Raw genomic sequence first — 12,137 nt, 5'->3', positions numbered from 1 at the left:
ATTACACAAGACTCAGTAATTTTCAGCAATAGCCTGCACAGGGAGCGATTCCCCCCTCCGATGCAGAGATCTCACTGCTCTGGGCTATTGAATGCAACCTTCCTCCATTCTTCCTCATCTTGTCCCATGTCACCTCCATGCAGCCACCATAAGAGAGCTCATGCCAATGCTACAAAGAGCAAAACAGTAAGAGCCAAGCAAATAAGTTTCTTAAAACTTATTTTAATATCCATGTCTCATCTGTTGGGTAGAGCCAAAACAGTCTGGCCTGGTTTAAGTTACAAATTCTTCATACACTTTTCTTTAAGTAAATGAACAGTGTGGCAATAGGGTCTGTTATTGAAAGTGAAACCCATATTAACAAGGAAGGTGTCGCAGCCAGAATTCTACTAGGGTTCTTCACTGCTGTCAGCCCCGGGAAAGGCCAACACTGTCCCCAGGCCCCTGGATGGGTGTTGCACAGCAGGAATAAATGCATCTGACACAAAACTAATCACACCCACAGAGATAGCACACACTGTATGTCCAAGAAACAAGGGGACTGGGATAGAAAAAACCCTTTTAGAATTCTCACCAATATGGACAGACACCAAATCATCAAACGGGATGAAGCATCAACCCTGACTTCGCCTGACAGAGGCTGAACAGACATGTCGAAGTGCTGCTTGCTAAACAGTTAACTTCTAAAATAGAGCAGCATGGATGGAAAGGGCTAAGAAATTATGGCTAAGGATTTAAAGATGCAGTATTTCTTTACTTTGTTTAAAACACTACAGTTTAGAGACCACCTTAATGCAGTTGCAAGTGAATACATCTAATTAAAAGCCCAAGAGTCACTACAAAAATAGTAATAAAAACCAAAGCAGCAGAGTTCTCCACTTCTGAGGTCTATTGCTTAACTTCAACAGACTCCTCCATCTTTCAGTTAACTAAAAGTTCCTGATCAGTTTTAAGCATAATATTTGCAGATGATGGCTTACAATAAGGCAGACAAATGGTAGTTCTCTCTGAAAGTGTGTGACAGAGAACATTGTTTGCCATGATAATGCCATTTGGGTACTGAGCGCCCCAAACAGCCCACACACTGCTGGAGTGGTGGGTACAATCCCAGAGGTGCCACACAGAGGACAGTCCGCACCATGGTGGTCTGGGTATGGGATTAGGAAGTGTGCACAGGGTAATCTGCTTTTTAAACAACACCCTGAATTGCAGTAGTGCACCACTCAGCTCCCTCCCGAGACAAACCTTGCTCTTGAACACTGCATCTTTAAATATTTCTGGCTATGAACTCCTGCCACATGTTCGGAGCACTCCAACCTGGCTGCCACATGTTCAAGTGCTGTGCTTTTTGTGTGTGTTTTCAGTTTTCCTTCAACGTGGAGGGAAAAGGGGGCAGAGTGGGAACAAGAGGCTTGCGTTTCACAGCAGGCAGACTCCAGCTGAAGGTGTAAGACTCTTCCAGGCAGATTACAGAAGGGAGACAAAAATAATAATTAGGGTGTTTGCTCCTTTCAAGAACATTATCTCATTCCCTCTCATTTGAAATCGGATGCAACAATGGCAGCAAGTTAGGAAAGTCAGCAAGTTTTAAAAGGAAAGCGTTAAGGAAGAGAGGAAGCTTTGCTGCCAAGTCACCTAACTGAGAAGAGCAGACAAGTCTTCAGCTTTGGATTTTTATAACATGAACAAGATATGTACAGTACTGCGTGAGCACAGATCACACCTGTGATCAACTGAGCTGTGCTCTGATTCTTTCCTGTTCGCTGCCTGCCTTTTCAACAGTCAACAGATATCATGCTCAAGAGAGTAGAGAGCACATCGTGAACTTGTCAGAATGTGTTTTCAAAAAGAACAGCACTGCAAATAAATTAAAAAGGTGCAACCGTTGTGAGAGCTATGAAGCAGCAGCCAAAAACCTTGTGGCAGTCTGAGCTGTGATCCACTCTGATCACAGGAGATCTACGCAGGCCTGTTCTCCTATGGGCTCCACCGCCCTCCTGAGAAGAAGAATCATTCATAAGAGGCCACCCCAAGAGAGCAGAAAGCTGCACCATCTGCAGAATGGACACTGCCATGAACCTGCTAATACGGGTTTCACTTTGAGACCAGAAAACTGTTTTCTTCCAAAAAATTGTTATTTTTAAAAAAACTGAAATTAATTAGGGGTAAAACACTAACTCTAGTGCCATGAACAGGCAGGATCAACTTTTTTCCCCTCCAAAGGGCAAAGAGTCATATACCATCCCCAGCTGAACCTTGGTGCTTCGAGCTTTTCAGGAGATGTTACCTAAACTTTATTAAAAGAAAAAAGAACAATGTTTAAATATCAACACTGGACTAGCCCAGTCTTTTTCCAAAGTCCACATTCTTCATATGAAGCACACACGGCGTCCTGGATTCCCCAAGGCTGCATGTTCAGAAGTTCACAGTACATGGAACCATGTCTTTTTGTATTTTTCTTGAGTTTCCCCTCCTTGCTCAGAGCAGCCACCCTTTTGTGGTCATTTACTGGATAAACCTCAAGCCATCTCCTATCCACATGGCTTGGCCTAGATGCCGAAGGTTTTCTTGATGAGAGTTGATGTTGTCATGCTCTATGGATGGAAAAAAGCAAGAGAAAAAAAGCACCTGGTACAGGTTTCTTGAGACCCTTATGGATTCCTCTATTCCAAAGCTGTTTCTGAAAGTCTTTTTGCCGGTTTCTCAAGCAGTTTTTGGCTTATTACTCTGTCTCAGTTTGAAGAGCTGTTATTGGATGATCCAGAGGTTGATGCAATTGCAGCTCCAGCTGGGCTGCTTGTGGATACAGATTTGCGGATGTGAGGCAGCAAGTATGGGTCACAGGCCAGCTGCTGGACATCTATCCGATCCTCCTTTCGGTAGGCCAAACAACGTCTGATAAATGCCTGCAGATACCCCAAAGGCAAAACAAGAATTAGTAGACGGACAGAAACAGGAAGCTTTCTTTGACAGATAACTCTTCAAGAGCAGGGCCAATCTGACAACCCCAGCACTGAAATTCCTTCCCCAGTGACCACAGAGACAGGCCAGCTCCTACACCAGAAGCTCATCTTTTATCAGCAGAAAGCACAGGCAGAGGCACACACTGCACTCTGTTCAATCCTCAGCCTGACAACTACAACAACACAAAGCCACTGAGCACTCTATAGGAGGCAAGCATTAAACACAGAACTCCTGCTGATTTTAGGGAAACCAAGAGGACAGAACTACCAGTGCCGATCGCCGACTGACATACACAGTGTGATCAAACTCGCTGCAAGAAGGTTTACCTTTGCTTCTGGCGTGACTACTGGCTTTGGAGGGAACTGCACCTCAGTAGCTTTCAGAATTGTGTTCTCCTGGAGAATATCTTGTTGTGACTGGTTGTGACCAAAGGGCTACAAAAAAAAAAAAAAAAAAAAAAAAGGAAGACAGTTGTTAAAGGCTAGTGACAGGCCTTAAAAAACACATAATGCTACTGTTTATCATCACCTGACATCAGCATTTTTCCAGGCAAGAAGCCCATGAATGCTGTGAAGGTGCTGCAGATTCCAGCTAGATGAGCACGACACATTCTCCCACACTTAAACTGAACAAAAGGGACCAAGCTGGAGTGTGTCTGGGGTGTCTCTGGCTCAGGAGGGATCTCCACTGGCTTCCACACCTCGTAGGTCAGCTTCAGCATGTGCAAGAGGGCCTTCATCTATCTAAGCCGACAGGAGATTCACCCACTTCAATCTTTGCTGGGCTGGTTCCACCATTTGTCTGACTGACAACGCTAAGCAACACAGCATGTTTGTCAGCCCAGGCTTTCACAACACTTGGTTACCAAGGACTTGTGAAAACAAGAGCTGATGGAATCCTTTTCCTGCTCCAATCTATTCCTCCTGTTGTCATAAAACAAATTACCTTTTCTCAGGACAAATCATCTTTTCCTAATACAGACTCTTCTCTTCCAGAACCCATCCTAAAAACTTCTTGAGTGGATCTTTGTACCTACTTTTTTTTCTAAAACACTTGCAGCCATCAAGCAGTATCAGGCTCAACAAAGATTTAGCACATTGAAAGTATCACAAAACAATGCCAGACCAAGAACCTCAGGTGCCCAGCCCTGAACGATACACTTGTCCTGCTCATAACGGCCTCAGTGGGAACACGCCCAGTGGAAAGAGACGTTCTGCAGAACATTGCTTCTGAAGGAAGCGCCATGTAGAGCAAAACGCAACCTAGTAAATTCTCCCCACTTCATTAGCATGGGCTCTGCCTTGGAACTGATGACAAGGAGACAAGGCAGAAGCACCTTCTAAGCCTGGGAAGGAGAAGGAAGCAGAAGCCAGGGCTACCTCCCAAAAGGCTTGGGAATCACCACTAAGAAAGGAGTTAAATAACTTCTTACCTTTCTGCCATAGAGACACTGATAGAAGATGACTCCCACTGACCAGACATCAACTTTATTTGAAATCTTTGGAGGTTCTTTCCCAACCACAAAACATTCTGGTGGCAAATACCTGATTAGAAGGAAGTGACAACAGGTTACGAGCAGCATCTACAAATACTTTCAATCATTTTCCTTTAGAAAGGAAGGAACAAGCTTCTGTGATCAGATATTGGCTTGGGACTCAAGGGACCCAATTTCATTCCTGTGCATCTTTGGGCCAAGATCACCAATGCATACCCCTTCTGGGAACAGTGATCCCAAGGACTCTCCAGACACTCATGGTCTGAGCTAGTCAGCACAGTCGGTGTCTTTTCACCACATTCAGTGGCACTCACCATAGGTCTTGCTCTCAGCCACAGGTGATGTACTGACAACACTTGGCACTGAGAATAAAGTATTGCTGAAAACATCTTTCACATGACACTTGAAAGCAAAGCTCTGGCTAGACAGCACTGCGAGATTTACATCTTTTGTAAGAGCGAACTATGGATTTTCACCTCCTCATTTCAGTGGCATACTCTCTCCATCTCCCTGATGTACCTGAATTTCCAAATAGGCATGGTATTCTCCTCTTCCTTGCTTAAACTGTTTGACAGTGCCATTATGGACTGTGAAAAAGCAGCAAAGCTCCACTCCAGAGCTCGCTATCTCAGCAGCACGCAGCATATGCAGTTTTTCACCAGGCCCTTTGGATAAAGGATGGTTTTCAAATGTATAAACACTAACCCACTGAAAAGTAAAAAGCTGCCAGCCTCAAAAGGAGCTGTGTGACAAGAGCAGTTTCCAGGGTCTCAAACCTCCAGTATCTCAAGCTGTCACAAACAATGGCAGCACATACAGAGCTGACATAGATCCAAAGCTGTTTATAAACTGTTCTTGATCTGTAATTTGCAAGTTCCCCAGGCAATGCTTACCAGTAAGTACCAGCGCCCTGTGATGTCAGTTCCATGCCATCAACAGAGTTGTAGCTGTCATCATCCATGATTTTGGAAAGTCCAAAATCTGTGATTTTTATCTCTCCACATGCAGTACCATTGACTAGAAGAATGTTACCTAGACAGAGAAAGGAAACAGCCCCTTACATACGCATCTAGCAGGGAAAAAACAAGAATAAATTTGCATTGAACTCTGGCACCCTGCACAAGAAGACAAGGAAACTACACAGTGAGCTGCAGCAGCCTGGGGTAGATGTTGTAACACTCAATACCCTGAGCTGCAGAGACAACTCAGCTCCCACCAAGTGCTAGAACTGATCTGCCCATCCTTGAATGACCCAGTGGCCCGACATTACTTGGAGCCTCCAGATTCTGAGCCCTCTTAGCCAAATGAGCTTGATGTCCATGCTATTTTGACCCCTCCCAAAGGTCCCGTTGGAAGGGCAGGTCAAAAAGGAGGATCAAGGAGAGAAATACACATACACAATTATGACTCATTCTGCCCAGAAGTCCTGACTTGCCCTGGCCTCCCAACAAGCCAGAAACTCTCTCCTTCCTGGCAGTGCTCCCCAGTGGCTTTCTAAGCTCAAAAAGGACAATTACTGCTTAGGCAAGAGTCTTTTACAAATCCATCAAGGATCAAGAAGTCAGATCATCACTGTTTTTCTCAAAGCCTACAATAAAGCAGCAGAATCGTGTGTGATGGCAGTGGCTGAATCACAGCTTTAGTCAACTGTAGGCAGAGCTCTGCAGCATGCTCAGACAACATGAGAACAGTCGGCAGCTGGCGGAAGAAACAGGGTCACTAGAACTAGTGCAACAGCACCACCTCCTGTACAGATTCCTCATGCTGATGCAATAAACCACATCACATACCAGTTACACAATACTGATGAAATGCCACCAGTATAGGGAGACAAGCCAGGGATAACTGCCCAAAGAGGTGGCTGAATTTTACTGGACTAGGAAAAAAAAGCTATGTAGCCAACATGCATCACCTCAAAAAAGAGCACTTCCATTTTTCCCCTTGTGACTCTGCCCAATGGTAAAGGGAAATCTGCAACAACATTTGGAGAGGACCTTCTACATGGCAGATGTTACTGAATTCAAAGGCAGACCTGAGCAAACACAGTTTGACTGTGTGTCCTCACCTTTGTTTTTTCATATCGCGTGGCAGCTCACAAAGACTTCCAAGTTACCTTCTGCCACCAAATTTTCAGGCAGATAATTACAGAAAGAATAAGCCAGAAGAATGGGAACATGAAACACAGTAGTAATTATGGGGACCTTTATGAAGCAATAACAGAAGCTCTCAACAGCAGAATACAAGCAGGACATTAAGAAACCAAACACAGACACTTGGTGGTTCAAGGGCTCGTTCTGAACAAGGAGGCTACTTTTTCTGGAATGTTACTTCCTTGTTTTATGTTGCCATTCTGGGAGACAATACCCTTTTCACAGCATGTTCTATGCATTTTAGTTTTTTTCTTGTTGCAAGTTAGTTTTCCCAGACAGCCCTGTCTCCTTTTTGATGTCTGACCACACTAAACTTTCCCATGTTACTTATAACCCATTACCTTTAGTTAGCATCCTTAAGCACGTCAGCTAGCAGCACAGCATACCTGGTTTAAGGTCATAGTGTATGATGGGAGGTTTGATTTCATTTAAGTATTTTAAAGCATTCACAATCTGCATGATAATGGATCGCGCCTCTTTCTCCGACATTAACTTGTGCTGTTTCAGGTAGAAGTCCAGATCATTTCCCTCACAGTATTCTAACACTGTACAAAACCTGAAGGCAAAACAGCAGTTGTTGTAATTAAGGCACCTGATAGAAACCAGAACATTTTGTTATTGCTTGCCTGTAAGATTCACCTATTTGGTCAATTTATTAAATTAAGAGTCCTCCAGCCTATTAATCCCTTTCTAGAAATAAGCTACCAGGAGCGCAGTCCTCAGTGCTCAATAGTACAAAGGTCAGAGATCCCCCATTAAGTGCTAGATTGAGAAGCAGAAAGCTAGATCAGCTGGGGCATTTGCCCAGGCCAACAAAGAGCAGGATTTACTAGTAAAGCACTACAATACGGCATACTGGTTTGTGAGCTAGCATCTCTAGAAAACTAATACAAGTTGAAACTGCCTCAGATATCTCTGCAGTACAGTTTGTAACATTGGTGTGGGCATTCTCTGGACTCTCCTGGAAAGTTTTAAGAGACCAGATGCTTTGTAGTGAATGGGTAAAACCAAGTCAAAGGACACAGCAACATAACTTACGAGTCAGTATCCAGCGAAAAGTAGTCATATAGCTTAACTATTCGAGGATGATCCAGTTCTTTGTGAATTCTGTACTCTCTGCATGCATGTCTGAAAATAGGAAAGTCTGAGCATTAGTCATACAAGTGACTTAATTCTAAGTTCTGCAGATAGTGAACCCAGTCATAGCGCACAGCAGTCCAACTTCAATCAAATCCATACATGTTACTCAGACAGCTTAAGAAAAGGCAAGCAAACAAGGAACTGCACAGAACAGTTCTTGAGAACCACAGAATGTGAGTGCATCTCAAACACTGGCAATACTACAAAATAACTCATCTTGATTAATGGTACTCTTGCCAAAATAGAATAACCTCATAATAAATCATTAAGGGATCCAAAACAGCTGAATACAAAAGTCAGCAAGTTCTAGAAAAATTCCATGATGCTCAACAGCCCAACTTTCAGGCTTCAAATTCAGCTTAGTTTGTCCCAGTGACTTGTTGGGGAATTAAGGTCACAGGTTTATCTTTGAAGCTCTGTCGAGAAGGCTTGGCTGCCATTCTACAGAGCTTATCTAATCCATGGCATTAGGGAACAAGTGTTACCAACACCAAAAGGCTTCCTGTACGTCCCTTCTAGGCAATGACATAGTATAGTCCTAATCATCTGTGAAAGGATTAAGTACTCTAGGAAACAAAGGGAAGGGGAAGGCTTTCAGGGAACACAATGCAGGTGTGTACCTGGAAGATGGGCATGAACAACTGTTTCCCACAAGAGCAGAGCTTAGATATTTCAGAGAGGAGAAGCCACTTTAATGCTTTCTTCATAGAGCACCACTGGTGCTTTAAAACCTTGTGCTGTAATGCTTACACAAAACTGTGTCTGTGTGTGCACACACATTTAAAACATTTCTAATCTGACCATAACTTTTGCAAGTAGCTACTGGGACAGAGAGTGGCTTTTGAAATGCAGCAAAACACACGAAAAAAATGGCAGCCTGTTCACAAGCACTGGATAACCAAATACAGGAGGAGTTTGGAAACATAGCTGTCTGCTTGACAGCCTTACTTACTTGTGATAGTTTTCTTTCTTCTCATCTCTCCAGTTTTTATTTAACTGGTGTATTTTCACAGCTACATATCTCTGTTCTGTTAAATCAAATGCCTGCAGAGAGAAGAGCTGAAAATCAGTAGGAATCACAACTTCAAGTTAATACTGCCAAAGCAGACAAGCTCTAACAAACCAATATCCCCACCCAGGAAATCAGCATTACAACATACTGAGTGAAGAGCAAACCCACATTTTGATGTAATTAGTTTCACTAATGAAACCAAGTAACTCTGAAAACAATTGAATATTCTGTGCTTTGATCTGACCTTCCTTATGGGAGCTAACTAATGCCGCATTTATTCTGACATTTTACCACCAGAGCTACAATGGGATCAGAAAGGCCAAATTACCAAAATATAGTCAGTTAATCACACTGTGAAAAACCCTACCATTATTCCCCCAAGCCACCTAATCCATTTTCTACACCCAGTTAAAAAGAAAAACAAAACAAAAACCCAAAAAAACCCCAACAAAACATACAGAGGATTTTTAACACTTTGTTTCATGCTGGTAGCTCAGCTCTCCATCTTGGAGCTAAATGTTTCAGCTTATTTAGAAGCTGGATAATTCAATGGCAGAACTGTGGTGAATCTTGTGGTGTATTTTTCCCTCCAGTTTCTTGCTATTTAGGTAGTCTTTAAAGAACAGGCCATTGGAATTGTGTGCTCTTGGAGAAATGCAGAAATCTTTTCCCTTGTCTGAGAGCAGCAACAGCTAATAATTTATAGGATGAGGCAAAATCTTACTGTAAGCAGACAAGGATAAATTGTGTCCATCTCAAAAGTTGTATACTTAACTTCTAACGCTTAATAGATCGTCCAAGACCCTGGAGAAAAAGGGCTAAGCATTTCTTTGTTTTAATAACATATTTACAACTCTTAAGCACAGTCAGGTAGGAAGCATTCATACCCTCTTGCTTTCATCTGCGGAGCCAAGGCTTTCTACTTAGTCAGCAAAGCCACCAAAGAGAAATTCAGAGTACTTACATGCAGATCACACTCTTTTTTCATTACCTGAACAGTCTAGCCCCCCTGGTTTAGATATCTATTGTTGTACTGCATCAAAATAATAAATCACTGTGAAGTTTCCAATATTTGCATTGGCATAGTTATTTTCATTCTAGTCAAATTTAACATGAATTAACAACTACTGGGTACAGATAGGGAATATTTAGAACTGAAAAAGCTCTAAGCATAATAGTCAAATAGCAAGCACCAAAGTATCACAGGTCTTGGCAATGCAAGAGTGCTGACACACAAGTAATTCTCAGTTCCAAGGAAGTCCCAAGACTGCGCGCACGCACGCGCACACACACACGGAGTCTGCTATTTCAGAGCGTAAAATGAAGACACAAGAAAAAAGCCTTCTACCCTGAGGAAATAAAGGCTTTGTTCTTATTATTGGAGCTATTTTCTCTTATTTAGCGACGTTCAGACTTGCTATGCCATACTCAATAAAACTTCACTACTTAAGATATTTGTGTGTAGCACTTGAAGAAACAAGTGGTTTGCTTCTCTGTCCTGACAAAACTTGCAGACTTGGTGCAACATTTTTTTGAAACACACGTTTGCAGGAAATCTGACCTCTGAGGACAAGGGCAGAACGTAAAAATCTCAAGCTTTCTGTCTAATGCAAGCCAGATGCAACAAATGCTTTGTCCTCCCTTCTTCCCTCCACAACCACACACACCACTGAGAAAACAAGTGTAAAAATTCTGCTTCCTGCAATATTTCGTTGCAGATTCAGATTACACCACAGATTGCCACTTCAAATTTACCTTATATACTTCACTGAAGCCGCCTCTACCCAGAAGATGTAGCAACAAATATCTATCGTTTAGCGTTGGGTGGTCTTTAAATCTGGCGAGAAAGATACAGTTTAAGAACACTGACAGAAATAATGCAATCCAGTGCACAATAAACTACAGCTACTCCACAGCTTAAAACCAACATTTTTATATTAGGACAGAAAAACATTAAGACTGTGTTAACAACTGACAGATTTGATACTATTTGATCACTTTGCACTGATGAAAGTCTATATAATGTTACCTTGATGCACTTGGAAGCCTTTGTCTTACATGAACTTCAGGTAATATCACTATGCCAATTTAAAAAAGATTGTTTCCCATTATGAAGGGGACAAATAAAAAATTGTTATATGTTCTTGTCCCTGAATCCCATGTGCTTACTGTGAATTATCTTCATTGTGTATCCTTTTCAATTCCCTGATATGTAGATTTCTAACCCTCTCTAGCCGTTCCAACTCTGCCTGAATCTCCGCTTCTTCCTGCACAAGGAAAAAACAAAAGGAAAACACAACACTGTGTAAGATAGTGCAGTTAGCATTTCCGCCTGATTTATGGAAACACAAATGTACTTCCACTTGGGAAGAAGTTATTGGTAAATAACTTGTTTGGGAGGTTAGAGAGATGGTCACAGTCAATTAAGAGTCAGGTGGAAGGTGACAGGAATGAAAACTGACTGGGCAGTTTTGTTTACACCTATGCATAAACAGGAGCAGACATATCTTTATGCCTTCTTGTTTTTAACATTTTCTGTAATTAAGAAGCATTGTAGCTCTGGTCCTGCTCCTTCCCTGATTAAGTGCTATGCAGCTATTTTTGTAGGAACTCAGCCTCTGCTGGGACAAGAGGGCAGCCCTCAGAAGTAAGGAACAGGGATGTCATGTGTGCCACATGGGGATGGAGCAGCATCCGGAGAGGATGGAGAATGTGAAAGAACAAGATGTGGTCCTATTAGTGGTAAGTGGTAGAACAGGTCAGAGTGTAACTTAGTGCCATGTGGAAGTTCTGATATACTGTTTATAGAGTTGGAAGTTCTCGTGCCCTCAAACACTAGAATTCACACTACTGTGGACAGGGTTGCAAACCTCAAAAACATGTGCCTTGAGCAGTATTATTTGCTATATATGACTCAAGGGACATAGTTACCCATTTGTCTTGTGACTCTGTTCCTTCCCTTCTCAACTTGTTCTATTTTTAGGCACAAAGAATGAGCCAGTTTCCAAAAGTGGAGAAGGATAAGCACAGCTTCAGACAATGCCACGATCCGAGAACATTACTTCATTTTCCATTAAGGTCCATTTCCAAATGGCTTCCTCTGTTCTACGGTAGCACACTACATGCCAGCACAGATGGACCTGCAATTAATCCACTCTAGCAATGCAGAAGCTTGTAGAGCAAGCATGCCTTTAGCATACTCCTGCCCATATCACTCATCTTTGCTCACAGGTCAATAAAACACAATGGGCAGAGTGCCAGCAGATTCCATGTGTGCATTAACTTTCCCTTGCTACTGAAAATAACAAGGAGTACAGTAGCATTAATGAGGTCTTGCATTTAACTTGTGTGTCAAGGTTACAGGAAAACCTAAGTG

The 12,137-nt window shown here is 42.5% G+C and overlaps 1 protein-coding gene across 23 annotated transcripts in view; it reads right to left on the bottom strand.

Moving 5' to 3' along the window:
- Window positions 1–202: 202 nt before the first annotated feature.
- The window catches only part of TLK2 (tousled like kinase 2), a 44,527-nt gene continuing 32,592 nt past the window's right edge, over window positions 203–12,137 (bottom strand). For all 23 annotated transcript variants that reach the window (XM_087770603.1, XM_087770617.1, XM_087770606.1 and 20 more), the window contains 9 exons: window positions 10,931–11,028; window positions 10,517–10,598; window positions 8,702–8,793; window positions 7,648–7,737; window positions 6,996–7,165; window positions 5,353–5,491; window positions 4,397–4,508; window positions 3,291–3,398; window positions 203–2,906 (listed from right to left, as the gene is read on the bottom strand). In XM_087770603.1, coding sequence (XP_087626729.1) covers window positions 2,733–2,906; window positions 3,291–3,398; window positions 4,397–4,508; window positions 5,353–5,491; window positions 6,996–7,165; window positions 7,648–7,737; window positions 8,702–8,793; window positions 10,517–10,598; window positions 10,931–11,028 — 1,065 coding nt within the window. In that variant the 3' untranslated portion in view covers window positions 203–2,732. The remainder of the gene's footprint in view (window positions 2,907–3,290; window positions 3,399–4,396; window positions 4,509–5,352; window positions 5,492–6,995; window positions 7,166–7,647; window positions 7,738–8,701; window positions 8,794–10,516; window positions 10,599–10,930; window positions 11,029–12,137) is intronic.

This window comes from Nipponia nippon, unplaced genomic scaffold, assembly GCF_047370975.1.
Source record: "Nipponia nippon isolate SJK-2023a ecotype South Korea unplaced genomic scaffold, ASM4737097v1 scaffold_32, whole genome shotgun sequence".
Lineage (NCBI taxonomy): Eukaryota > Metazoa > Chordata > Aves > Pelecaniformes > Threskiornithidae > Nipponia > Nipponia nippon.
Note: the sequence above shows the minus strand (reverse complement) of the source record. Positions and strands in the feature narration are given on the sequence as shown.